We start from the raw sequence: 13435 nt of genomic DNA, 5'->3' as shown, positions 1-13435 counted from the left end.
AAAAACCACGTATCTGCTAAATGAGGAGTATTAATCCACCACGTTAGACAGTAGAGACTAATATTATAATGAGGAGTATTAATCCACCACGTTAGACAGTAGAGACTAATATTATAATGAGGAGTATTAATCCACCACGTTAGACAGTAGAGACTAATATTATAATGAGGAGTATTAATCCACCACGTTAGACCAGTAGAGACTAATATTATAATGAGGAGTATTAATCCACCACGTTAGACAGTAGAGACTAATATTATAATGAGGAGTATTAATCCACCACGTTAGACAGTAGAGACTAATATTATAATGAGGAGTATTAATCCACCACGTTAGACAGTAGAGACTAATATTATAATGAGGAGTATTAATCCACCACGTTAGACAGTAGAGACTAATATTATAATGAGGAGTAATAATCCACCACGTTAGACAGTAGAGACTAATATTATAATGAGGAGTATTAATCCACCACGTTAGACAGTAGAGACTAATATTATAATGAGGAGTATTAATCCACCACGTTAGACAGTAGAGACTAATATTATAATGAGGAGTATTAATCCACCACGTTAGACAGTAGAGACTAATATTATAATGAGTATTAATCCACCACGTTAGACAGTAGAGACTAATATTATAATGAGTATTAATCCACCACGTTAGACAGTAGAGACTAATATTATAATGAGGAGTATTAATCCACCACGTTAGACAGTAGAGACTAATATTATAATGAGGAGTAATAATCCACCACGTTAGACAGTAGAGACTAATATTATAATGAGGAGTATTAATCCACCACGTTAGACAGTAGAGACTAATATTATAATGAGGAGTATTAATCCACCACGTTAGACAGTAGAGACTAATATTATAATGAGGAGTATTAATCCACCACGTTAGACAGTAGAGACTAATATTATAATGAGGAGTATTAATCCACCACGTTAGACAGTAGAGACTAATATTATAATGAGGAGTATTAATCCACCACGTTAGACAGTAGAGACTAATATTATAATGAGGAGTATTAATCCACCACGTTAGACAGTAGAGACTAATATTATAATGAGGAGTATTAATCCACCACGTTAGACAGTAGAGACTAATATTATAATGAGGATATTAATCCATAGAGACTAATATTATAATGGAGTATTAATCCACCACGTTAGACAGTAGAGACTAATATTATAATGAGGAGTATTAATCCACCACGTTAGACAGTAGAGACTAATATTATAATGAGGAGTATTAATCCACCACGTTAGACAGTAGAGACTAATATTATAATGAGGAGTATTAATCCACCACGTTAGACAGTAGAGACTAATATTATAATGAGGAGTATTAATCCACCACGTTAGACAGTAGAGACTAATATTATAATGAGGAGTATTAATCCACCACGTTAGACAGTAGAGACTAATATTATAATGAGGAGTATTAATCCACCACGTTAGACAGTAGAGACTAATATTATAATGAGGAGTATTAATCCACCACGTTAGACAGTAGAGACTAATATTATAATGAGGAGTATTAATCCACCACGTTAGACAGTAGAGACTAATATTATAATGAGGAGTATTAATCCACCACGTTAGACAGTAGAGACTAATATTATAATGAGGAGTATTAATCCACCACGTTAGACAGTAGAGACTAATATTATAATGAGGAGTATTAATCCACCACGTTAGACAGTAGAGACTAATATTATAATGAGGAGTATTAATCCACCACGTTAGACAGTAGAGACTAATATTATAATGAGGAGTATTAATCCACCACGTTAGACAGTAGAGACTAATATTATAATGAGACAGTAGAGACTAATATTATTAATCCACCACGTTAGACAGTAGAGACTAATATTATAATGAGTATTAATCCACCACGTTAGACAGTAGAGACTAATATTATAATGAGTATTAATCCACCACGTTAGACAGTAGAGACTAATATTATAATGAGGAGTATTAATCCACCACGTTAGACAGTAGAGACTAATATTATAATGAGGAGTATTAATCCACCACGTTAGACAGTAGAGACTAATATTATAATGAGGAGTATTAATCCACACAGTAGAGACTAATATTATAATGAGGAGTAATATTAATCCACCACGTTAGACAGTAGAGACTAATATTATAATGAGGAGTATTAATCCACCACGTTAGACAGTAGAGACTAATATTATAATGAGGAGTATTAATCCACCACGTTAGACAGTAGAGACTAATATTATAATGAGGAGTATTAATCCACCACGTTAGACAGTAGAGACTAATATTATAATGAGGAGTATTAATCCACCACGTTAGACAGTAGAGACTAATATTATAATGAGGAGTATTAATCCACCACGTTAGACAGTAGAGACTAATATTATAATGAGGAGTATTAATCCACCACGTTAGACAGTAGAGACTAATATTATAATGAGGAGTATTTAACAGTCCATAATGAGGAGTATTAATCCACCACGTTAGACAGTAGAGACTAATATTATAATGAGTATTAATCCACCACGTTAGACAGTAGAGACTAATATTATAATGAGTATTAATCCACCACGTTAGACAGTAGAGACTAATATTATAATGAGTATTAATCCACCACGTTAGACAGTAGAGACTAATATTATAATGAGGAGTATTAATCCACCACGTTAGACAGTAGAGACTAATATTATAATGAGTATTAATCCACCACGTTAGACAGTAGAGACTAATATTATAATGAGGAGTATTAATCCACCACGTTAGACAGTAGAGACTAATATTATAATGAGGAGTATTAAATCCACCACGTTAGACAGTAGAGACTAATATTATAATGAGGAGTATATTAATCCACCACGTTAGACAGTAGAGACTAATATTATAATGAGGAGTATTAATCCACCACGTTAGACAGTAGAGACTAATATTATAATGAGGAGTATTAATCCACCACGTTAGACAGTAGAGACTAATATTATAATGAGGAGTATTAATCCACCACGTTAGACAGTAGAGACTAATATTATAATGAGGAGTATTAATCCACCACGTTAGACAGTAGAGACTAATATTATAATGAGGAGTATTAATCCACCACGTTAGACAGTAGAGACTAATATTATAATGAGGAGTATTAATCCACCACGTTAGACAGTAGAGACTAATATTATAATGAGGAGTATTAATCCACCACGTTAGACAGTAGAGACTAATATTATAATGAGGAGTATTAATCCACCACGTTAGACAGTAGAGACTAATATTATAATGAGGAGTATTAATCCACCACGTTAGACAGTAGAGACTAATATTATAATGAGGAGTATTAATCCACCACGTTAGACAGTAGAGACTAATATTATAATGAGGAGTATTAATCCACCACGTTAGACAGTAGAGACTAATATTATAATGAGGTTAGACAGTATAATATTATAATGAGGAGTATTAATCCACCACGTTAGACAGTAGAGACTAATATTATAATGAGGAGTATTAATCCACCACGTTAGACAGTAGAGACTAATATTATAATGAGGAGTATTAATCCACCACGTTAGACAGTAGAGACTAATATTATAATGAGGAGTATTAATCCACCACGTTAGACAGTAGAGACTAATATTATGAGTATTAATCCACCACGTTAGACAATAGAGACTAATATTATAATGAGGAGTATTAATCCACCACGTTAGACAGTAGAGACTAATATTATAATGGGGAGTATTAATCCACCACGTTAGACAGTAGAGACTAATATTATAATTAATCCACCACGAGACAGTAGAGACTATTAATCCACCACGTTAGACAGTAGAGACTAATATTATAATGAGAGGAGTATTAATCCACCACGTTAGACAGTAGAGACTAATATTATAATGAGGATTAAATCCACCACGTTAGACAGTAGAGACTAATATTATAATGAGTATTAATCCACCACATTAGACAGTAGAGACTAATATTATAATGAGGAGTATTAATCCACCACGTTAGACAGTAGAGACTAATATTATAATGAGGAGTATTAATCCACCACGTTAGACAGTAGAGACTAATATTATAATGAGGAGTATTAATCCACCACGTTAGACAGTAGAGACTAATATTATAATGAGGAGTATTAATCCACCACGTTAGACAGTAGAGACTAATATTATAATGAGGAGTATTAATCCACCACGTTAGACAGTAGAGACTAATATTATAATGAGGAGTATTAATCCACCACGTTAGACAGTAGAGACTAATATTATAATGAGGAGTATTAATCCACCACGTTAGACAGTAGAGACTAATATTATAATGAGTATTAATCCACCACGTTAGACAGTAGAGACTAATATTATAATGAGGAGTATTAATCCACCACGTTAGACAGTAGAGACTAATATTATAATGAGGAGTATTAATCCACCACGTTAGACAGTAGAGACTAATATTATAATGAGGAGTGTTAATCCACCACGTTAGACAGTAGAGACTAATATTATGAGTATTAATCCACCACGTTAGACAGTAGAGACTAATATTATGAGTATTAATCCACCACGTTAGACAGTAGAGACTAATATTATAATGAGGAGTATTAATCCACCACGTTAGACAGTAGAGACTAATATTATAATGAGGAGTATTAATCCACCACGTTAGACAGTAGAGACTAATATTATAATGAGGAGTATTAATCCACCACGTTAGACAGTAGAGACTAATATTATAATGAGGAGTATTAATCCACCACGTTAGACAGTAGAGACTAATATTATAATGAGGAGTATTAATCCACCACGTTAGACAGTAGAGACTAATATTATAATGAGGAGTATTAATCCACCACGTTAGACAGTAGAGACATAATATTATAATGAGGAGTATTAATCCACCACGTTAGACAGTAGAGACTAATATTATAATGAGGAGTATTAATCCACCACGTTAGACAGTAGAGACTAATATTATAATGAGGAGTATTAATCCACCACGTTAGACAGTAGAGACTAATATTATAATGAGTATTAATCCACCACGTTAGACAGTAGAGACTAATATTATAATGAGGAGTAATAATCCACCACGTTAGACAGTAGAGACTAATATTATAATGAGGAGTATTAATCCACCACGTTAGACAGTAGAGACTAATATTATAATGAGTATTAATCCACCACGTTAGACAGTAGAGACTAATATTATAATGAGGAGTATTAATCCACCACGTTAGACAGTAGAGACTAATATTATGAGTATTAATCCACCACGTTAGACAGTAGAGACTAATATTATAATGAGTATTAATCCACCACGTTAGACAGTAGAGACTAATATTATAATGAGGAGTATTAATCCACCACGTTAGACAGTAGAGACTAATATTATAATGAGGGTAGTATTAATCCACCACGTTAGACAGTAGAGACTAATATTATAATGAGGAGTATTAATCCACCACGTTAGACAGTAGAGACTAATATTATAATGAGGAGTATTAATCCACCACGTTAGACAGTAGAGACTAATATTATAATGAGGAGTATTAATCCACCACGTTAGACAGTAGAGACTAATATTATAATGAGGAGTATTAATCCACCACGTTAGACAGAGACTAATATTATAATGAGGAGTATTAATCCACCACGTTAGACAGTAGAGACTAATATTATAATGAGGAGTATTAATCCACCACGTTAGACAGTAGAGACTAATATTATAATGAGTATTAATCCACCACGTTAGACAGTAGAGACTAATAATATTAATAATAGAGACTAATATTATAATGAGTATTAATCCACCACGTTAGACAGTAGAGACATGTCTTTATAATAATTAATAAAATATAATTAATATAATTTATACTTATTTGCAAATAAATTCATAAAAAATCTTACAATGTGATTTTCTGGATTTGTTTTCTCATTTTGTCTGTCATAGTTGAAGTGTACCTATGATGAAAATTACAGGCCTCTCTCATCTTTTTAAGTGGGAGAACTTGCACAATTGGTGGCTGACTAAATACTTTTTTACCCCATTTTACGTGGACGTCATTGACGAGGTCTGAGAAATATTCCGTATTTAATATAAAATGTCATTAAATGATTAAGCCGTGACATGTCGTTGTCAGACATAACTGAGGAACGAGGTTCCAGACTGACCTTTAGCCGACACAGCCCTGTGGCGTGATATGTCGTTGTCAGAGATAACTGAGGAACGAGGTTCCAGACTGACCTTTAGCCGACACAGCCCTGTGGCGTGACATGTCGTTGTCAGAGATAACTGAGGAACGAGGTTCCAGACTGACCTTTAGCCGACACAGCCCTGTGGCGTGTGGTTGGAAATCACCTGTTTATACTTAGCTATCTACTTTCCCTTCCTCGTCAATAAAACAATGAGATCAACGTCTCTATCAGATAGAGACTTAATAAACCATCCCTCCCACAGGTCTCTATCAGATAGAGACTTAATAAACCATCCCTCCCCCAGGTCTCTATCAGATAGAGACTTAATTAACCATCCCTCCCCCAGGTCTCTATCAGATAGAGACTTAATTAACCATCCTCCCCACAGGTCTCTATCAGATAGAGACTTAATAAACCATCCCTCCCCCAGGTCTCTATCAGATAGAGACTTAATTAACCATCCCTCCCCCAGGTCTCTAGCAGATAGAGACTTAATAAACCATCCCTCCCCCAGGTCTCTCTCTGTATCAGAAGGGAAGTGATCAGTGTTCATCTCATTTCACACAAACACACACACACACACACACACACACACCTCTGCTCTAAAAGTGTATCAGAGTTGAGTCAGATGTTTCCACTGTGGGCCTGAACCCCTTCTGTCTGTTCCAAGAATATTACTGTAACAAACACACACAGACTTACTGAGGTCTAGAACCCGGTCAGTCTCAATGAGGTGTAGAACCCGGTCAGTGTCAATGAGGTGTAGAACACGGTCAGTCTCAATGATGTGTAGAACACGGTCAGTCTCAATGAAGTCTAGAACCCGGTCAGTCTCAATGAGGTCTAGAACCCGGTCAGTCTCAATGAGGTGTAGAACACGGTCAGCCTCAATGAGGTGTAGAACACGGTCAGTCTCAATGAGGTCTAGAACCCGGTCAGTATCAATGAGGTCTAGAACCCGGTCAGTCTCAATGAGGTGTAGATCACGGCCAGTCTCAATGAGGTGTAGAACACGGTCAGTCTCAATGAGGTGTAGATTACGGTCAGTCTCAATGAGGTGTAGAACCCGGTCAGTCTCAATGAGGTCTAGAACCCGGTCAGTCTCAATGAGGTGTAGAACACGGTCAGTCTCGATGAGGTGTACAACCCGGTCAGTCTCGATGAGGTGTAGAACCCGGTCAGTCTCAATGAGGTGTAGAACCCGGTCAGTCTCAATGAGGTGTAGAACCCGGTCAGTCTCAATGAGGTGTAGAACCCGGTCAGTCTCAATGAGGTGTAGAACCCGGTGTAGAGGTGTAGAACCCGGTCAGTCTCAATGAGGTGTAGAACCCGGTCAGTCTCAATGAGGTGTAGAACCCGGTCAGTCTCAATGAGGTGTAGAACCCGGTCAGTCTCAATGAGGTGTAGAACCCGGTCAGTCTCAATGAGGTGTAGAACCCGGTCAGTCTCGATGAGGTGTAGAACCCGGTCAGTCTCGATGAGGTGTAGAACCCGGTCAGTCTCAATGAGGTGTAGAACCCGGTCAGTCTCAATGAGGTGTAGAACCCGGTCAGTCTCAATGAGGTGTAGAACCCGGTCAGTCTCAATGAGGTGTAGAACCCGGTCAGTCTCAATGAGGTGTAGAACCCGGTCAGTCTCAATGAGGTGTAGAACCCGGTCAGTCTCAATGAGGTGTAGAACCCGGTCAGTCTCAATGAGGTGTAGAACCCGGTCAGTCTCAATGAGGTGTAGAACCCGGTCAGTCTCAATGAGGTGTAGAACCCGGTCAGTCTCAATGAGGTGTAGAACCCGGTCAGTCTCAATGAGGTGTAGAACCCGGTCAGTCTCAATGAGGTGTAGAACCCGGTCAGTCTCAATGAGGTGTAGAACCCGGTCAGTCTCAATGAGGTGTAGAACCCGGTCAGTTCTCAATGAGGTGTAGAACCCGGTCAGTCTCAATGAGGTGTAGAACCCGGTCAGTCTCAATGAGGTGTAGAACCCGGTCAGTCTCAATGAGGTGTAGAACCCGGTCAGTCTCAATGAGGTGTAGAACCCGGTCAGTCTCAATGAGGTGTAGAACCCGGTCAGTCTCAATGAGGTGTAGAACCCGGTCAGTCTCAATGAGGTGTAGAACCCGGTCAGTCTCAATGAGGTGTAGAACCCGGTCAGTCTCAATGAGGTGTAGAACCCGGTCAATCTCAATGAGGTGTAGAACCCGGTCAGTCTCAATGAGGTGTAGAACCCGGCCAGTCTCAATGAGGTGTAGAACCCGGTCAGTCTCAATGAGGTGTAGAACCCGGTCAGTCTCAATGAGGTGTAGAACCCGGTCAGTCTCAATGAGGTGTGGAACCCGGTCAGTCTCAATGAGGTGTAGAACCCGGTCAGTCTCAATGAGGTGTAGAACCCGGTCAGTCTCAATGAGGTGTAGAACCCGGTCAGTCTCGAATGAGGTGTAGAACCCGGTCAGTCTCGATGAGGTGTAGAACCGGTCAGTCTCAATGAGGTGTAGAACCCGGTCAGTCTCAATGAGGTGTAGAACCCGGTCAGTCTCAATGAGGTGTAGAACCCGGTCAGTCTCAATGAGGTGTAGAACCCGGTCAGTCTCAATGAGGTGTAGAACCCGGTCAGTCTCAATGAGGTGTAGAACCCGGTCAGTCTCAATGAGGTGTAGAACCCGGTCAGTCTCAATGAGGTGTAGAACCCGGTCAGTCTCAATGAGGTGTAGAACCCGGTCAGTCTCAATGAGGTGTAGAACCCGGTCAGTCTCAATGAGGTGTAGAACCCGGTCAGTCTCAATGAGGTGTAGAACCCGGTCAGTCTCAATGAGGTGTAGAACCCGGTCAGTCTCAATGAGGTGTAGAACCCGGTCAGTCTCAATGAGGTGTAGAACCCGGTCAGTCTCAATGAGGTGTAGAACCCGGTCAGTCTCAATGAGGTGTAGAACCCGGTCAGTCTCAATGAGGTGTAGAACCCGGTCAGTCTCAATGAGGTGTAGAACCCGGTCAGTCTCAATGAGGTGTAGAACCCGGTCAGTCTCAATGAGGTGTAGAACCCGGTCAGTCTCAATGAGGTGTAGAACCCGGTCAATCTCAATGAGGTGTAGAACCCGGTCAGTCTCAAAGAGGTGTAGAACCCGGTCAGTCTCAATGAGGTGTAGAACCCGGTCAGTCTCAATGAGGTGTAGAACCCGGTCAGTCTCAATGAGGTGTAGAACCCGGTCAGTCTCAATGAGGTGTAGAACCCGGTCAGTCTCAATGAGGTGTAGAACCCGGTCAGTCTCAATGAGGTGTAGAACCCGGTCAGTCTCAATGAGGTGTAGAACCCGGTCAGTCTCAATGAGGTGTAGAACCCGGTCAGTCTCGATGAGGTGTAGAACCCGGTCAGTCTCAATGAGGTGTAGAACCCGGTCAGTCTCAATGAGGTGTAGAACCCGGTCAGTCTCAATGAGGTGTAGAACCCGGTCAGTCTCAATGAGGTGTAGAACCCGGTCAGTCTCAATGAGGTGTAGAACCCGGTCAGTCTCAATGAGGTGTAGAACCCGGTCAGTCTCAATGAGGTGTAGAACCCGGTCAGTCTCAATGAGGTGTAGAACCCGGTCAGTCTCAATGAGGTGTAGAACCCGGTCAGTCTCAATGAGGTGTAGAACCCGGTCAGTCTCAATGAGGTGTAGAACCCGGTCAGTCTCAATGAGGTGTAGAACCCGGTCAGTCTCAATGAGGTGTAGAACCCGGTCAGTCTCAATGAGGTGTAGAACCCGGTCAGTCTCAGGGTGTAGAACCCGGTCAGTCTCAATGAGGTGTAGAACCCGGTCAGTCTCAATGAGGTGTAGAACCCGGTCAGTCTCAATGAGGTGTAGAACCCGGTCAGTCTCAATGAGGTGTAGAACCCGGTCAGTCTCAATGAGGTGTAGAACCTCAATGGTCAGTCTCAATGAGGTGTAGAACCCGGTCAGTCTCAATGAGGTGTAGAACCCGGTCAGTCTCAATGAGGTGTAGAACCCGGTCAGTCTCAATGAGGTGTAGAACCCGGTCAGTCTCAATGAGGTGTAGAACCCGGTCAATCTCAATGAGGTGTAGAACCCGGCCAGTCTCAATGAGGTGTAGAACCCGGCCAGTCTCAATGAGGTGTAGAACCCGGTCAGTCTCAATGAGGTGTAGAACCCGGTCAGTCTCAATGAGGTGTAGAACCCGGTCAGTCTCAATGAGGTGTGGAACCCGGTCAGTCTCAATGAGGTGTAGAACCCGGTCAGTCTCAATGAGGTGTAGAACCCGGTCAGTCTCAATGAGGTGTGGAACCCGGTCAGTCTCAATGAGGTGTAGAACCCGGTCAGTCTCAATGAGGTGTGGAACCCGGTCAGTCTCAATGAGGTGTGGAACCCGGTCAGTCTCAATGAGGTGTGGAACCCGGTCAGTCTCAATGAGGTGTGGAACCCGGTCAGTCTCAATGAGGTGTGGAACACGGTCAGTCTCAATGAGGTGTGGAACACGGTCAGTCTCAATGAGGTGTGGAACACGGTCAGTCTCAATGAGGTGTAGAACCCGGTCAGTCTCAATGAGGTGTGGAACACGGTCAGTCTCGATGAGGTGTAGAACACGGTCAGTCTCGATGAGGTGTGGAACACGGTCAGTCTCAATGAGGTGTAGAACACGGTCAGTCTCAATGAGGTGTAGAACACGGTCAGTCTCGATGAGGTGTAGAACACGGTCAGTCTCGATGAGGTGTAGAACACGGTCAGTCTCGATGAGGTGCAGAACACGGTCAGTCTCGATGAGGTGCGGAACACGGTCAGTCTCAATGAGGTGTGGAACACGGTCAGTCTCAATGAGGTGTGGAACACGGTCAGTCTCAATGAGGTGTGGAACACGGTCAGTCTCGATGAGGTGTGGAACACGGTCAGTCTCGATGAGGTGTAAAACACGGTCAGTCTCGATGAGGTGTAGAACACGGTCAGTCTCAATGAGGTCTAGAACCCGGTCAGTCTCAATGAGGTGTAGAACCCGGTCAGTCTCAATGAGGTGTAGAACACGGTCAGTCTCAATGAGGTGTAGAACACGGTCAGTCTCAATGAGGTGTAGAACACGGTCAGTCTCGATGAGGTGTAGAACACGGTCAGTCTCGATGAGGTGTAGAACACGGTTAGTCTCAATGAGGTGTAGAACACGGTCAGTCTCGATGAGGTGTAGAACACGGTCAGTCTCGATGAGGTGTAGAACACGGTTAGTCTCAATGAGGTGTAGAACACGGTCAGTCTCGATGAGGTGTAGAACACGGTCAGTCTCGATGAGGTGTAGAACACGGTCAGTCTTGATGAGGTCAAGAACATGGTCAGTCAGAACACACACACACACACACAGTCTTACTTAGGTCCAGAACATCGTCGGTCTTGATGAGGTCTTCAGAGCGAGTGAGAGGAAGCTGCGTCTCTGGTTCTCCCTGCAGCTGAAGAGATAGTGATCTCAGCATGAAGAACACACGGATGGCCTGCAGAGGGAGAACAACACCGGTCACCAACATACGACACACAGAGTGGCTGGTTCAGTGTGTCTCACTTGGTACAGAACATCCCTCCCCAGGTCAGTAGGTGGTACAGAACATCCCTCCCCAGGTCAGTAGGTGGTACAGAACATCCCTCCCCAGGTCAGTAGGTGGTACAGAACATCCCTCCCCAGGTCAGTAGGTGGTACAGAACATCCCTCCCCAGGTCAGTAGGTGTGTCTCAGTGTGTGTGTCTCAGTGTGTCTCAGTGTGTGTGTGTGTGTTACCCGTCTGGTCTTCTCTACTCCTCCACAGGGCAGTAGGTGTGTCTCAGTGTGTGTGTGTGTGTTACCCGTCTGGTCTTCTCTACTCCTCCACAGGGCAGTAGGTGTGTCTCAGTGTGTGTGTGTGTTACCCGTCTGGTCTTCTCTACTCCTCCACAGGGCAGTCTCTTAACGAAGTCTATTCCAGTCAGAGGAGTACCAGTAGGAGGAAGTAGAACGGACGCGTCCATCATGAGGTACTCCACGTTCAGGGGCTTACTCTGGAGACACATTAAAAACATTATCAGGGGCTTACTCTGGAGACACATTAAATACATTATCAGGGCTTACTCTGGAGAGACATTACATACATTATCAGGTACTCCACGTTCAGGGGCTTACTCTGGAGAGACATTAAATACATTATCAGGGGCTTACTCTGGAGACACATTACATACATTATCAGGGGCTTACTCTGGAGAGACAGTAAATACATGATCAGGGGCTTACTCTGAAGAGACATTAAATACATTATCATGGGCTTACTCTGGAGAGACACATTAAATACATTATCAGGTACCCCACGTTCAGGGGGCTTACTCTGGAGACACATTAAATACATTATCAGGTACCCCACGTCCAGGGGGTTACTCTAAGTAAACCTTTGCTTAACTTTATTGGGATAGGGGGCAGTATTCGGAGCTTTGGATGACTGAGGTGCCCAAAGTAACCTGCCTGCTACTCAGGCCTAGAAGCTAGGATATGCATATAGATGGTAGATTCGGATAGAAAACACTCTAAAGTTTCCAAAACTGTTAAAATAATGTCTGTGGGTATAACATAACTGATATGGCAGGTGAAAACCTGAGGAAAATCCAACCAGGAAGTGCTATTATTTTGAAAGGCTGTTTTTCCATTGAAAGCCTATCCACCATACAAAGACTTAGGATCCAGTTCACGAGCTCTGTGGCTTCTTCTACATGTGGCCAGTTGTTAGGCATTGTTTCAGGCTTTTACTCTGAAAAATGAGGGAGATACAGAGCTTTCAATGAGAGGAGAGTGGAGATTTCCAGACATGAGTCCTGCGTGTAATCGGGACCTCGCCTTTCTTGTTTCTCCTTTTCTATTGACGAAGCTTTTGTCCGGTTGAAATATGATCGATCATTTATGACAAAAACAATCTGAGGATTGATTATAAACATCGTTTGACATGTTTCTACGAACTTTTATGGTACTTATTTGATTTTTTCATCAGCCTGCTGTGATTGTGCTTTGTGCCAATGGTTTACTGAACAAAACGCACCATGAAAAAAACTGAGGTTTTTGGATATAAAGAGGGACTTTATCGAACAAAACTAACATTTATTGTGTAACATGGAGTCTTGTGAGTGCAACCATATGAAGATCATCAAAGGTAATTGATAGATTTTATCTCTATTTCTGACTTGTGTAACTCCTCTACTTGGCTGGTTTCTGTTTGTAATGATTTGTCTGCTGGGCGCTCTTCTCAGATAAT

The 13435-nt window shown here is 41.7% G+C and overlaps 1 protein-coding gene across 1 annotated transcript in view; it reads right to left on the bottom strand.

The window, feature by feature from the left end:
* The window catches only part of clec16a (C-type lectin domain containing 16A), a 111510-nt gene that overhangs the window by 18466 nt on the left and 79609 nt on the right, over nucleotides 1–13435 (bottom strand). The window contains exons 18-19 of the mRNA XM_042317485.1: nucleotides 12072–12200; nucleotides 11542–11662 (exon numbers count right to left, since the gene is read on the bottom strand). Of these exons, the coding sequence (XP_042173419.1) occupies nucleotides 11542–11662; nucleotides 12072–12200 (250 nt within the window). The remainder of the gene's footprint in view (nucleotides 1–11541; nucleotides 11663–12071; nucleotides 12201–13435) is intronic.

This window comes from Oncorhynchus tshawytscha, unplaced genomic scaffold, assembly GCF_018296145.1.
Source record: "Oncorhynchus tshawytscha isolate Ot180627B unplaced genomic scaffold, Otsh_v2.0 Un_contig_2949_pilon_pilon, whole genome shotgun sequence".
In the NCBI taxonomy this organism is placed as follows: domain Eukaryota; kingdom Metazoa; phylum Chordata; class Actinopteri; order Salmoniformes; family Salmonidae; genus Oncorhynchus; species Oncorhynchus tshawytscha.
This window is presented reverse-complemented; position numbering and strand designations above follow the sequence as displayed.